Source organism: Equus asinus, chromosome 27, assembly GCF_041296235.1.
Source record: "Equus asinus isolate D_3611 breed Donkey chromosome 27, EquAss-T2T_v2, whole genome shotgun sequence".
Taxonomy (NCBI): Eukaryota; Metazoa; Chordata; class Mammalia; order Perissodactyla; family Equidae; genus Equus; species Equus asinus.
The window spans coordinates 552,768-568,039 of record NC_091816.1 but is presented as its reverse complement, the minus strand read 5'-3'; the positions used below and the strand labels follow the sequence as shown (position 1 = coordinate 568,039).

The following is a 15,272-nucleotide window of genomic DNA, read 5'->3' as shown; positions in this document are numbered from 1 at the left end:
TGCTATGGGCTGTCGGTAATGATAAACATTTGGAAAATGATGCATCTATAAACAGCTTTCTAATTTCAGAAAAGTAACATAAACAATTAAAGAAAGTTCCACTGTAATTCTGCCTCCTAATCAAGCCAAATGTTTCATATTTTTCTTATACCCCTATAGATGTTTATATTGTTATCTTTTTTATATAGTTGTAATCTTGCAGTGATCATCTTGTGTTCTGGTTGTTGTCATGTTACCTTTTTCATGGCTATATAGCATTCTATCTAGTAGATATGTCATAATTGCTTAACCATTCTCGTTGGTTGGTTTGCTTTATGATGTATTTTTAATGACATCTTTGTTTTGTTCTAATTTTGCAGGCAGAGACATTTGTTTGGGTTAACAATGCATCAGCACATTCCCAGAGTGTTGCCAAGGCCAAATATGAATTTTTATTTGGCAGATCTGAAGAGAAAACTCCAGATACTAGTAAGTGTTTCCCTACTCTTCTCCTTCAGGTAACAGATAGGAAGCGCTACAGAAATTTCAAATCTCAGAAGCTCAGAATTCTTCCAATCTAGAACTGGCTTGAAATTAGCTAGAACAGGCTAGAAGAATCACATCCTTTATTTCTGAATTCTACATCTTAGGAAGGTAGTTTTGATGAATAATTAAAGTGATGAACAGGTTTCACAGAGGTAGGAGGGCAGCAAGGCAGATGGAGAAAAAGCACTCAGCCATGTCTTGGGAGTTGGACTGGAAGGGGATGTTGCATGTGGCGAAGAGCCTAGGCCCTGGAGGTAGGCTTCCTGAGCTTGAATTCTGGCCTTGTGACTTATCAGATGTGTGACCTCGAGTAAATTTTCTCATCTCTTTGTGCCTCAATTTTCTCATCTGTAAAATGGGGTTAGAGGGATACATACCTAGAATTCTTTTGAGGATTAAGTTAATTGACATATGTAAAGATCTCAGAACCACACTTGGCATGTAATAAATGCTCTAAAAGTGTTTGCTCCTGTTATTATTTATTGTAATCATCATCACCATGTCCCTGACCTTTGCATGCAGAAGTGCAGTCCTGACACTCCTCAACTCTGTCACTCTCTGGCACTGATCTCTGTTTTGAGTAGACCAGGAATCTGATCTAATCTAATGTTTTTTCAGTTGTAAAGGTCAAATAATAACTACACATTTTTGACTTACATATTAGATGGGATTAGTGGATCCCATAATGGTATGAGGATAGTAAGAATGCAATACATATGCAGCCATTTAATAATTCCTTTTACTTTAATAATGAATATTTACTAGATATTTCAATAGTTGGGGACTCAAGTATAAAACAGCTAAATTATTTTAAAAAATCATTCTGCTTTTATCACAGTGTCCCCATTTGCTATTTATCATGTAGCATAAATATGTAACTATTCTAGACTTAAGGTTTGGGACACCTAATCATCTATCCACTGTTTCTCAGGCGGGGAATACTGATTGTAGTCACCCCAAGGCTGTTTAAAACTCCCTCTTAGCATAGCCTTAACCTGAATGTCACATTGTGATTTTGTGCTGATTAAGCTTTTCTTGACTTTGGTAAAACACGATTTTTACTTTGCAATGTAGCGATGATATCATCTGTCTGCATAGTCCTCTGACTTATTGCTGGGTGAGTTTGGTTCTTCCTTACTCACAGGTCTTAAGTAGTTTTCCCTGTGTACCTGAGGCAAATCAAAATGACATTTTAAGCCTTCTGTTCCTTATTTGCTGTGGTAAAAATGCTTGGTGTTGTTTCTAGTGCTGTTATTCTGCAGCTCCTGTATTTTCTTCTAAGTTTTATAGTTGTAACTCTTACATTTAGGTCTGTGATCCATGTTGTGTTATTTTTTGCGTATGGTGTGGGGAAAAAGCTGAATAATTCTTACTGATGGATAGACTGTGTTGGGTAAATGTAGAGCATCTCACTGAGTTGGGTGGGTGCCACTCCATACACACGATTCCTGGAGAGCAAGATGCAAAAAAAGCAGCACTGCAGCTTAACCTGCTCACGCCCCTCTCCTAATCTTTGCGTCTGGTCTCAGGACCCGGGAAAGCTGGGAGTCATTGCTGGAGGGAAAATGTGAGTTGGTGTAGAAAACCACAAACACACAAAGGAACAGATGACAGATCCACTAATTCTAGGGTCTTCTATTGAGATATTTTCTTGTCTCCACCACAGATACATGTTAGTTTATAATTTTATGCCTAATCCTTTTAGTCAATCCTCTACCTTTGGCACATTTTATTTAATTTGCTCCTTTCTTTTTGCTTCCTGGCCTCCTTCCCACCCATTATGGAAAGCAGAATAATGATTTCACAGTCTGATATACAAGAGTGTGTTAGACCATCTCACCATTCCTTGGCTCCTATTAAATTGGTCAGATGTCCTCTGTTATTTTAGTTATTCCACAGACCCTGCTTGGTAGGCAGTAATTTTTAGTGGTCTATTTTGGCTTGGCAGAGTGGGCCAGAAAGTGACTGTGAACTTCTCTTTGGCCGTAGGCTTTGGTGTCAGTGATGGTGTCAGCAGTGATCAGTCAGTGCCTCTATTTCTTCCCACCATGGCCACATATCTGCACGCTGAGCTCTATAGTGGTAGCTTGGCTACCTTATCAGAACTGCCTGGTGTTTCATATACTGTGATAGCTAAGGAGTGTTGCAAAAATCAATCTGGAGGGCAAGATGAAAAGCTTATTGCTGCTGTCTACTCAGTACAGTATTTTAATTTTGCCTAGGAGATCCATTTTTTGCAACAGCTGTTCATTGTATTTTTTTTTTTAAAGAAGCTATTGGAAAGCTGAGGAGCAGGATTTGACTTTTTTGAGAGTAGGATCAGATCAACTTTGTAACAGCGCATCTCAATTAGAATAGAGAGCTTTTATCTGGAGAAACTTGCGGCACTAAATATAATTGAGGTCATGTACTTATTAACCATTAAGGATTCCTTTGTAAAAATTTTCCTCTCAGTGTGTTTTATAACAAAGAGCTAGCTTTTTCTTGACTTATAGAATTGTTTGGGTGCTGTTAGGATGTTCTAGCGTAAATTTGGGTCCTTGAGATGGGCCCCTGAACAAAATTCTGTGTTGTTGGGTGTATGACCAGCTTTACAAAGTATGCTCTTAGCGGCGTCTTCTTTCATCTTTCCTTAAATCAATCAGCTGATCTTAAGATTCCTTTTACGTTTAGCTAAGAAGTATCTTTCCCCTTCTGTGTTGTAAAGCAAAGGATACAGACTGGCCTCTTTCATTCGTTTTATTTGGTCTAGCCCATGTTTTGTTAAAAAATTGAAGTAACTTTGAAAAAATGGGAGATTTCATGTGAAAACTCAGATTTCAAGCTTTTGTTGAAAAGTCTGAGCCTGCAGCCCTGAGTGGACATTGTCACTGAAGACCAGTTGGCGCCTTTAGAGCCCAGGTGCTCCTGGTTCGCCAGGCAGCGCTCTCCCATGTTGTCTCCTACTTTGCCTGTGTTACTTTCTGTTACCTCCTGAAGCTTGTAGGCATTTAGGCTTATATGGTCTCTGCTTTCAAGTCATACTAGTATATGGCTTTACACTATTGGTCATGTTTTCCAATAAGGATTCTCGTTATGTCCTGCTTCGCAACTCTGACTAGCATCCAAAGGTGGATATACCAGGAAGCTAATGCATGGGACTTTTCTAAGGCCTTGAGAGAACTAGCAATTTTTCCTTCTGTCTCTTAATGAGAGTTCCCCAAGTTGTGTAAGTTTCAGAAGCTACAAAACTGGATCTGCCCCTGCCAGCATGAGAGCCACCTGCAGGTCTTTTAAAAAGAAAGGAAGTTCTTGGGCCCCACCTTCTCCAGGCCTCTGCATCAGAATCTCTGGGCAAGGCACCCAAGCATCTCTGAGTTTTAAACAGCTCCCCAGGTGATGATTATAATGCACATACAGGCTTAAGAGCTACTGGATTTAAAAAGGTACTTACTTGAGCTATTTATACACCATTTTAACACTAAAAGGATTCGTTGTGGAATCCTTTAATACATTTGAACTGTAGTTTGATATTACTGACATTCAAAGCTGAAGTGCTTAGGAACCACTGCCAGTTGAAGATCAGTCAGATAAGTGAGGTCATCTGTGAAATTAAAATATAATGTCAATAGGAAAACATGATTTGATTGTAAAAAAAAATAGCATGCATTAGTTTTTCAAGAATTTATGAAGAAAGTTTCTAATCTGTGACAGTTGTCCATTCATGTGGAATTTCATCAGCAGTTTCTGTTTTATGCTAGTATTTGTGTAAATATTAAAATGCTTTGGGAAACATATAGGTGGACTGAGGCTGAGATTCTGGAGTGACTATAATGTGAGATGGCAGCGTGAGGGAAAATAATATTGCAGCCTGATACAAGTGCCTCTGTTCTTGGTGCTTGGGGAGGTTGAATTATTGTTTTAAAGCAATGATTTTGGAGATTTGTGGGCATGTTTTTGATTGTCACAGTGATTGGGGGCAAGGTTTGGTACTGGCCTTTAATGATTCCAGGCCAGCGAGGCATTGCGCGGTGCCCGGAGTAGTAGTGCACAAGGGAGAGTTGTCCCCATGCTGCATGACTTTGAATGTCCTCTTGGACATTCACGTGGGGAAAAGTGTTTCTAACAATGTGGACTTAGGATATATAAGCAAAATGTTTTCTGCATGGTTTTAAATATAAGTGAATTTTCTAGGACCAGAACTACCATGTGAATCAGGGGAATATTTTGCTATGTTTCTTTTAGGAAATTTACTGAAAATTGTTCATCGTTTCAAAACATCATGTTCCACAAGGTAACGCTCATGCTATTAAGTCCTCAGTGCACACACCTGTGCAGTCTAATCCGAGCCTCGCTTTCAGGGTGAGTCTATGTTTGGGTACAAGCAAGTGTCTGACTAACTCAGCATTTGCGTAAGGAGAATTAACTTTGTTTCTCCTATGTATGACATTTAGTAAACCACTGAACATACCACATTTAGTGAATAGTTATATTGGTTGTTTCGAATTTTATATTTAGACAAGCTATATTATTTATGAATTTCACTTCAGGATAATAAAGGAGGCATTGCAAAATATTTGTTATGAAAAGCTGTTTTTTTCTCATGAGTTGAGAATTGCTATTTTAAAGCAGTGGTTCGTAACCAAGAGTAAACATCAGATTGACCTATGGAAAGTTTGAAAATGATCATCGTGACCCTCCCCTAGAAATACTAATTTAATAGTTGTGTAGGAAATTCTGGGGACTCGATGAACCTTTCCCACTTCAGGGCATCCTTAGAAACTTACGTTCTTGGTTTGCACACTAGGGTGCATGCAGGCAGCTGCTGCAGGTGCAGGTGGCAGCTCAGGGATTTGGGTGGCCCTGCTCAGCCCTGCTAGCAGAGAGGTAGCACAACACCTTGATGCTTGGGATGCATGTTAAGATTACAGATTGTCTCTTTCACAGTACATGTGTATATCCAATCCTCACCTTGTACACTCTCAGATCTTACAATTTTATTTGTCAGTTATACCTCAATAAAGCTGAAGAAACAGTTCGGATTCTTGAACCTCACCCCAGTAATTCTGCTTTTGGTGTGTGACTCAAAAATCTACTGTAATGAGCCCCCTGAATGCTTTCGACCCGGGTCGTCCTTGGACAGCACTGTGAACAGTCCTCTTCTTAGGAGGTCAGTGCGATAAGCATGTGGGTCTGACAGAGACCCAGAGCATGGAAAGGTGGTTTCAAGAAGTTTGGAGGTAAAGTAGCGCTTTGAGGCCCCTGCTGGGTTGCGTTCACTCTGTGCCCGAGAGCACTGCCTAGTTGGAAACAGTAGCCTGAACATTACTGAGAAGCTAAGGCTGAGAAGAGCTCACCTTGCTTGTTTTGTATGAATTTAAACTTTGAGGGATTGTGTCCTGAGAGGCTGAACACATTTTCGGATAAAGTGTAGATCCACTCTAGGTGTTGTTTGAAAATCATGAAGAAAGGGACAGTGCTAAAAATTTTGAGAGGCAAAACCTCTGTTTTTAGAGAGGAGAACAAAGGAGATTGTAGAGACTGGTGAGTTTAAGGCTAATCTTCAGCCAAATTTTAGAGGGTTATTGAAAGAATTGGGAGAGTAGGGAGTCCTCCCCAGATATGAGCTGGCACTGGGGTCTCAGGGATGAATGGTGGGAGCCACATCGAGGTAGAATGCTTTCTAGGGATACTAGATGCCCAGCAGGGTTTGGGGGGTGGAGACGTAGAGGGTGGAGGGAGTTTGGCAGGTTAGTGGAGCTGAAGGTTGGCTGGGGTGGCTGGAAACCCAGATGTTAACATTATTAACATTCCCTAAACATGTTATTGGAACACAGTTGGGGAAATGCTGATGTACTGGAAATAGGCCTGGGCAAAAAATCAAGAGGCCTGAGTTTTCATTATGTCAGGTATCAGATGCCAAAAACTTCCTTCCAGATAACTGAGGCACTCCTGAGGGTATTTACTTTTTCAATATACAATGAATACCTATAGTTGCTAGGCTGGAGATATAGATATAAAGTATATAGTCTGCCTGCCAAGTCTGGTTGGGGAAACAGACAAGTCATCTGATGTTCTAATGCAATATACCTGCTATGTATAGTAGAAGTAAGAACAGGGATTTGGGAGGCTACTGGAGGTACACCTAAGTTAGACTGAGGGAAGGCTTCCAAGAAGAGGTGATTATCTGAGCAGAGTTTTTGAGGGTAGGGTGGAATGGGTACTGGGAAGACACATGTTTCAGACGGTATAAGAAGCATATGTAAAGATGTGTTGCTCTGAAAACCATGGCTTGTTCAGAGCAGCTGGTATCAAGGGGAGGAATGAGGCAGAAGGCTGGGGGCAGGCAAGGATCGGATTACCACTGTCTTAGATGCCATGCTAAAGAGTATGCATGTTATTGATTTTTTGAAACAATGGATTGATTTTCCACATTTGAGATTTAGGAGATCAGTCTGGAAGCATTGTTGAGATGGGATTGCAGTTCTGGGAAGGCGAGATTGGAGGCAGTGCATCTCGTTAGGAAGGTACCCCCCGCCCCCACACGCACATACCCCAATGGTTTAAACAAAACAAAAATGAACTCTTGCAGGAAAGGACTCCAGGTAGATGATTCAGAGCTCAGATGGTGGTTGCACGGTGTTGGACGATCCTGACTCCTTTGGGTGTTTAGTCTGCCATCCTTTGAACATTTCTCATCTTCTAATTTAGTTGCTTGAGCTCTAGCCACATCTCGAAAGCAGAAAGGAGGAAGGGGAGAAGCAGAAGGGCATAGGGGGCTGTGCTGTCTGTAATTTACCACAGAACACTGTCAGTTACAGCTCCTTGTAATGTGGTGCCATTGCCATGGGCAGCTGTGAAGGAAATGCCAAAAATGTAGTCTTTATTCTGAGTGGCCATGTGCCCAGCTGAAAACTGGGAATTCGATTACTAAGGGAGGAGGAGAAGTGGACAGTGGGGTTAACCCCCCTTGACTCTGCCATAGGGAGTGGTGCAGGAATGCAGGGGACTCAGGACGAGGATGTGACTGAGGCAGTGGAGTAGGGAAGAAGAAATGAGATGTGCTGCTGCTGGCAGCTGGTTGGACATGGGAAGGAAGGACCGGAACGGGAGGCGCTGAGGGTGGTGTCTGCTTTGGGTGCTGGGAGGATGGTGGTGCCTTTCAACAAGGTACAGTTTTGAAGGAAGAGTGGGTTTGGGGGTGGGAAGAAGAATAATGACGTGTTGGACATATGGAGTTTGAAATGCCTGGGGCACATTCTGATGGAGCTGTCCAATGGGCAGGTGGGTATACAGATCTGGGCCAGAAAGAAGAGATTTTGAGAGTGGATATGATTGCCCAGCAAGCATGTGCAAAATGAAAAGAAGATTGAAGATGGCACCTTGATGAAGAAAAATATTTAAAGGGCAGGCTGAAAGAGTAGTGTTTAAACGAAATTCAGCAGGATCAGCCAGAGAGATAGAAGGAAAATCAGAACAGAAAGATATTTGGGAAACAGGAGAGCATTTTAATAAGAAGGAGTAATTGCAGAGACATGCCGTAGATGAGCGCAGTAAGATAAAGACTGAATGGTCTAGCAATTGGGAGGTAGGTAAACGCAGTAAAATAGAGAAATGTGTGTGTGTGTAGATATCTCTACATATCTGTATCAAATGCGTGTGTGTGTATAAAGTTGTTTAGATTAAACCTAAAAATGATCGCATGACTTAAAATCCCTCAGGGTAGATGGTACCACCTCTGGAAATGACCTCTGGCAGTGCAGTCTGCGTACCCTGTGCCCTCACCCCTTGGCAGCCCACGCTGGGCTCTTGTCACCATAACAGGACGGTAACTAAATCTCTCAAGCTCCAATTCGGGATAGATTTACTGCTACATGAGATTGTTTTTATGGTCATACTGGGGTAGATATTTAATATAAGGACTAGCGTGACCTAAGCATCACGAAAAGATTTAAAATATGTGATGACACGTTAGGGTCCTGATTGCTGCTGTCTCCAGCTTCTTTGAGCTTTAGTGTCAGGTCCCGAGTGAGGACGAGGGTCTGGGCAGAACTGCAGTGGCCTGGGTCGGCGGGACTGGCTGTGGTCTTTGTTCCTTTTACAATAATCCTACACCTAGCAGTGTGATAAGTTCACAGGGCAGAAAATGATTCTGAAAAGTGGACCATCTTTATGATATCATTTTAACCTAATTACAGATATGTAATGGCAGATTTCTAGGTTGTCCTTCAATGAGTGTAGTTTTTTCTTTCCTGAGAGCTTGGAAAGAAATCTTTTAAAAGTCTAAAATTTTTTCCTGAGTTCTGATTGTTCATTGAGTTCGGTTAATAGTTAAACAACACTTCCCTCTAGTGAGCAGAGTCTGTAACACAGTTCATAGCTGTTCTCAAATTGTCTGCAGTGCTGTTTGCTTTTCCTGCTAGCAGAATTTCTTTTAGATTTGCTTTGGAGGTCAGTTAATATGCTTTCGTTCTTTCTGTTTAATTGGAGGATTATAAAAATTCCAGTATGTACAAATATGTCTTAAATCTGTTGAATCTTAATCTCATTATGATGTTATGAAATTAAAGACTGGGAATTTTCGTGGCAAAAACACTTAAGGTTTTGAGATAGACATGGTAACCAACTATACTCTCAGATGGACTTTTGGTAGGCCCTTGATAATAATAATGCTTGAATATAAGATTAATTAAAATAATATATGAAATAGTTTGGAGGGTTGGGTTTTTTCTTGTATATAAATTTTGCATAAACTCTGAAGAAATCAGTATTATTGGAGATGTAATAATTGAAAGACTAATGTGAAAGGGCCTAAATTGGCTATTTCTTAACTGATAGTTTTTAGGTGTTCATTTGTTTTGCTCTGTTAAATTATGGTGTAGGCTGACAGAGTGAGTAGGATTTTTCCTTCATTTTTTGGTTCACTCCTGACTTCTCTGCTTAATTGTAATAGTATTGACTAGTGATGTGTATATATATATATACACACACACACACATGCACACACATAATGTGTGTGTATCTTCATTTATAGCTACCCTCACTGTATATATATAAATTGTAAAAATATTAAAATGGTATTTGGGAAGCAAGGATAAAGATTCTATTTTCTATTTTATCAGGTAGTGTAAGCAGAAATGAACATTATTACACACTTATTATGTAACAGATACCATACTAGGAAATTTTTACATTAGTTACTCTTTACACTTCAGAAGACTCTTCTGAAACTAGTTTTTCCCCCCCTTATTTCATAGATAAGACTCTCTGAGGTGTAAATAATTTAACCTCAGGCTGCACAGCGAGAAAGCCATGGGACTGGCATGCCGGCTCGAGGGTGACTTCAGAGCCTAGGTCCTCCCACTACGTCCTGCAGCCGTGTAAAGATTCAGAGCGAGTGCCACGACACCCCAGTTGCCAGTCTGCAACTTTCCACAAAAGTGGGCTGTAGTTCTGACTTTGTCATTAATTGGTAGCATGATAGTGGATAAACTGTTCAACTTTTCTGGCTTCACTTTTTAAAATCTTCACACCAAGGTCCTCATATCTCCCTGAGGGTTGGGGAATGAGGAGATGGTGGTATGCATCTGTGTCCTGCCCCCAATCAACCAAGGCACCCCCTCTTTTATCTATTTTACGTATTAGACTTCTGTGTCAGACATCATTTGAAGGCGCAGTTTCACCGCTTCAGAAACGTTTTCAACTGTTGGTCTATGTGATTTCCTTGGTCCTGTCTCGCTCATTGTTTCTGGAGGGATGCTGTTCCAGCACCACCGCTCCTTGTGTTTTTCCTTTGAGAAAGAAAGAAAAAATGGCCTGAGGCCTGGATTATGTTCCTTTCCCTGGTAACATTAGGGTCCCGATGACAGGGCCATTAGGAGGAAAGCAGACTCTCCATGGGGCAGTCCTCTGTGTCTCAGGATGCCCAAACGTCGGAATCCTTTATCCATTATAAGCGGAGCACCCAGCCTGCCCTTTTTTCTTGCAGGGTAACTTCCAGCAACCCAACCCCCTACATCAGAGGGAAATTGCAATACCAGGAATATGTAGAAGTAAAAAATACATAAAAACCCTGAAACTAAAACTGAAAATTAAAATTTCTATTTGCTTTCAACATTGTAGCATTAGAGGAGATTTCTTGGCAAGATACAAAATATCAGTGCACAAGACCAAGCACCCTTTCCTCCATAGCTTCCCTCACAACTTTTTCTCCTTGCTGTGCCTGTGTTGTTGCATGTGGAAGTATCCGGTCAGCGTTCATTCACTTGATGAGACAGTGTTGTTAATAAGGCCAGGGCCAAGTCTTAAGGTATAGAAAACTTGTATTTCAGGACATCAGGAACTTTGCAACCTATTTCATAAAAATGTTTCTACTGGTTAAAAGTGGGGGGACCTAGGCCCTAGCAAATGAGTAGGATGACTCCATGCAAAACACAGCTATACTAGGAAAAAGCGGTTCAGGGAGCTTGGCCTTCTCATGCTGGATTGTTCAGTATCTAAAATATGGCCCCTTTAGTTGTCCTTGAAACAGCTGGCATGGTGAACTTTGAGTTAGTCCTCGTTAAAACAGAGAGAATTAAGAAAAGAAGATTGAGACCGTGTTTTAATTTTCTTTTTAACAGAAAAATGACTAGAGGCTTTTTTTCTTTTGGTGGTGGGTTCCCCAGAATTTGTTGGGAACTGACATTTGTATAGTTTTGGTTCTTATATCTAGATAGTTTAAAACAGAGGGGGCAGGCAATAAGTTTCTTTGTTTAATACATTTAATTAATTTTTACAGATATATATTAAGTACTTGCTGTGTACTCATTACTGCTAATCACAGCTTATAAGAAGCTAATGAACATACAAGCAAAACAGCATTCATATTGGGAGCCATTAAAAGAAGATGATGTGTAATGAAGTGCCAGATAACTGGTATAAAGCTCATGAACAGATGATTGATTGCATGTGAAAGAGCCTGCCTAGAGACAGGCATCCACTCTGTCAGGAGACGACCACTGAGGTCAGGAGCAGCATGGAGACCAGGGCGGTGTGGTCGTCATATTCTGCGCAGCAGAGGAGAGAGCAGGGCAGGGTATGAAGCGCGAATCAGAAGTTTCTTAGAGGGATGCTCGTTTGTTCTGTGCCTAGAAGGATAGGTCGTATCAGAATATATAGAAAGAATTGGGAGAATATTCTGTTCTAGGAGAAGATGAGAGTGCTGTTGTGGAGGACAGTGAAATATTGACTCAGGTGGAGAAGTGAATTAAGGGATGATCATGGAAGGCCTTTAATATCAGTTCAGAAGTTGCAATTTGAGGTGTATGTCCTGAGAAGCTTTAATTTAATCCCTCTCAATCTGATTGACTGTCCCTTTCTTTGGGGATCCCACTCTGCCTTAGAGTCGGCTCTGTTACTGAACCAGTCATTTGAAAGGCACTAATTTATTTACAGGTTTTTCTTTCATTAAATGAGACTGAGACTACACCTGGTTACCTTGATTGGCATTTGTTTTTGAAATTCCTCATTCATCAATTTACCTATTATGCTCAAGGTGGGTTACTTCTGCACATAGCTTGAATTTAACCACTTATATTGAATCTTAAAATTTAGATTTTTGTTATGTCTTGCTCTCTCATTCTTGTGTGCTGAGTGCAAAAGACAAAAATGAAATCCTCTTTAGCTATACATTTAACAAATTTTTCTTACAAAAAAAGATTAAATGAAAGGAAATTAAAATTAAGCAACTATCATCATTAATATTATTGTTTTATCATTTATCTGCTGCTGTATTCGCAGTGTGCTACTCCATTGGTATTTATTTTAGGAACTCATTGGTTTGCTCTCTGAATCTGTGTTTTAGAGATGTTTTACAATGAGTTGCTCGTGCTGCTTTTTCTTAGCTTGAGTTGCGTTAGGATATGAAGCTGCCGCATCAGATGTTCTTGGTTGAACATTAAGGTGTGTTGGCCACAGAGAACTGCCTGTGCCGCTCACACACATCGAGGTGTCTCTAGGCTGTCTGAGCTTTCCTAGCAAGTAGTGAGATAAATTTGAAGTCTCTAAGGCATTGGTAAGATGCCTCCTCTCTCCTCACATCCATTTGCTCTTAACTATAAATTTCCCCATTTCCACTGTTCATGATCTTTGACATTGTCTAATTTGGGTGTAATAGTTTGTTCTATGAAAATGAAAAAAAAATTACTGCCAGATCTGTTTGGTGCATTGAAATTTCTTTAAATGACTTGAATTAAAAGGAAAATTTCTTAGGTAGTAAGAGCTGTGAGTACCTAACATGAGACCCTCGGAGGCAGAATTTCTTAACTTTAGAGGATCTGTGAGCCCCCAGAAATTTTATGCAAAGTTTGTATAAATATCTGTCTGGATTTTTTTTTCACTGGGAGAGGGTCTGTAGCTTTCTCAAGGAGGTGCACGTGCCAAAAAAGTTATGAACCACTTCTCTGAGACCTGAGTAAAAGAAAACTCAGTTTAAGGATTATATTTTCATACTCACACAAATAACAACTATTAGCCTGAATCAACTAGGCTAATAAGATGTTTACGATTAAATAACTTCTTTTAAATAGTTCAGTTCTGAATCTATATTGGCATAATTGTTTTTGCAAGATGTGCCTGATAGTGGCAAAGCCAAAGGGATCTATTTATACTTTCAGTTCCCTTTTACCATTTTAAAAATTGATATATTTACTGTGCAAAGACCACTTACTATATATAATCTTTATAAATATGGGGAGTGGTGAAAATTGTTTTAGGTACATGTACCCATGGCTTGCCTTGTAAGTTAACATCATCATCCTAGTAAAGAATTAATGAAGACCGTTTAACTTTTCAACACTATGGTAGTTATCTGGGATATAGAAAATATGAGACAAAAAGTACGAAGGGAAGACAGTATAAAATCATGAGTATATAAGGAGCCAAAGAAGAGTAGAGGCAGTATATGTTCTGAGAGTAAAAGGGAGGGACAGTCACTATGAGTTGTGTCAGGCATGCAGGACTTCAGTGACAAGTGGGATTTGAGCGGGGCATGAGAGATGAGTAAGATGATTGGAAGGAAGGGGATAACTGTGTGAGTAAAGGTCCAAAGGTGATCGTGTTGCCTAGGGGGACACTGAGTTGACCAGTGCAGAGGTAGCACTGGGTGTGGTTAAGAGCATGCATCTTTCTCTGGCTTCCAGTCCTAGCTAGAACCACTCTGTCCTCAGTTTTTTAATTAAATTAAATTAATTAATTAGTTATTTTTGAGGAAGATTAGCCCTGAGCTAACACCTGCCATGAATCCTCGTCTTTTTTGCTTAGGAAGACTGGCCCTGAGCTAACATCTGCACCCGTCTTCCTCTACTTTATATGTGGGATGCCTGCCACAGCATGGCTTAAGGAGCGGTGCCATGTCGGCACCCGGGATCTGAACTGGCGAACCCCGGGCCACCAAACCAGAACGTACTGCACCACTGGGCCGGCCCTGTCCTCAGTTTTTTAATTTGTAAAACTAGTACCTTTCTTATAGCATTCTTAGTTTTGTATGGTATGTGTTTGTTATATTTAAAAAGAAAAACCCAATACACAGTATGGTCAAGATAGTATAGGGGAATAAGGTGAGAGGTAGTGGCCCAGTTGCTAAGGGTCTTGGGTGACAGGCAGCAGTTGTCAAACTATGGCCCTTGGGCCAAATCCTACTCATGTCTTGTCTTTGTAGATAATGTTTTATTGGATTAATTTACTGTTGTCTGTGGCTTTTTTAGTTACATGACAGAGTTGTGTATTTGTGTAAAGACCTTATGGCCTGTGAAGCTTAAAATATTTACTCCCTGGTCCTTCACAGAAAAAGTTTAATGACTCCCGAGTTAATTAGAGCTTTAATTTAGTTACATTGGGAATCTATTTAAAATTTGTTTTGTTTTGTTTGGGGGAATCAGAGGCACATAGTGGGGACACCGGTGACAACAATGCTGTCAGAAAAGTGTTTTAGGAAGATTAATCTAGCAAAGTTACTTAGAGTGGACTGGAGGATCGAATCTGTATTGAGATTGGCAGGCTTTTGGGACCAGTCATTAATTCGTAAAGCGATGCTATAGAGAAGAGATAGTGAGAAGAATATAATGAAGGCATAGATGCGTATGACTTTCAGAAACTAACAGTAGTCTTGGAGACCAAAGTATGGGGATATAGGAGGTCTCTAAAGTATGACACTAAAGTGACAGGAGAGGTTAATAATCCATCTGATATAGGAGTTCTCTCCCAGGAGCTAGTTTTTCAGGAGAGGTAATCGCTATGGTTTTGACAGGTTGAGTGTACCATCAGATATCTGTCAAATACTTAGAAATTGTTGACTTTTAGGTTTTTCTCCACTTCTCTGGACAGACCCAACTTTCCAGAGATGGAAGGCACAGTTCAGAAAGTAGGCTGCCCTTAGTTGCTCAGACACCATGCAGGATCCCAGGAAAGAGAGGATCTGTCTCCTCAGTCCAAGTTTCCCTCTTCCTGGTAATGCCTTTCAGAGTGAAGGCAGTGGGTTGACATGGTGAAATAATGTGGATATGCAATGCATGGTTGGTCACTGGCAGTGACTTGACCACTGTTGGTGAGAGAAGCACAGGGAAGAGTATCCAAAGGGCTCTTGAGCATATCGGCTCAAGTTAGCCCACCGTGTAGAACTCAGCTTCTTCCCTTCTATTCTTAGCGTGAGGTGCACATCCCTTCTGGACTCCTCCTGAGCCCTCCCGCAGTGTGGCCTAACTCCATTATACTGAGCTGCTTCTAGCTCT

The 15,272-nt window shown here is 40.6% G+C and overlaps 1 protein-coding gene across 20 annotated transcripts in view; it reads left to right on the top strand.

Annotated features, from left to right (window-relative positions):
• The window catches only part of PSD3 (pleckstrin and Sec7 domain containing 3), a 655,493-nt gene that overhangs the window by 281,523 nt on the left and 358,698 nt on the right, over window positions 1-15,272 (top strand). For 17 of the 20 annotated variants that reach the window (XR_011498768.1, XR_011498769.1, XM_070499774.1 and 14 more), the window contains one exon: window positions 360-468. The exons of 1 other annotated variant lie outside the window; for it this stretch is intronic. Coding sequence is in view for 10 of the 19 variants with exons in the window: in XM_044751008.2 (XP_044606943.2) it covers window positions 360-468 (109 nt within the window). In the remaining 9 variants the exon portion in view is untranslated. Of the gene's footprint in view, window positions 1-359; window positions 469-4,749; window positions 4,867-15,272 lie in introns of all 20 variants that reach the window. 2 more of the 20 variants (XM_070499769.1, XM_070499768.1) reach the window with 1 other exon arrangement.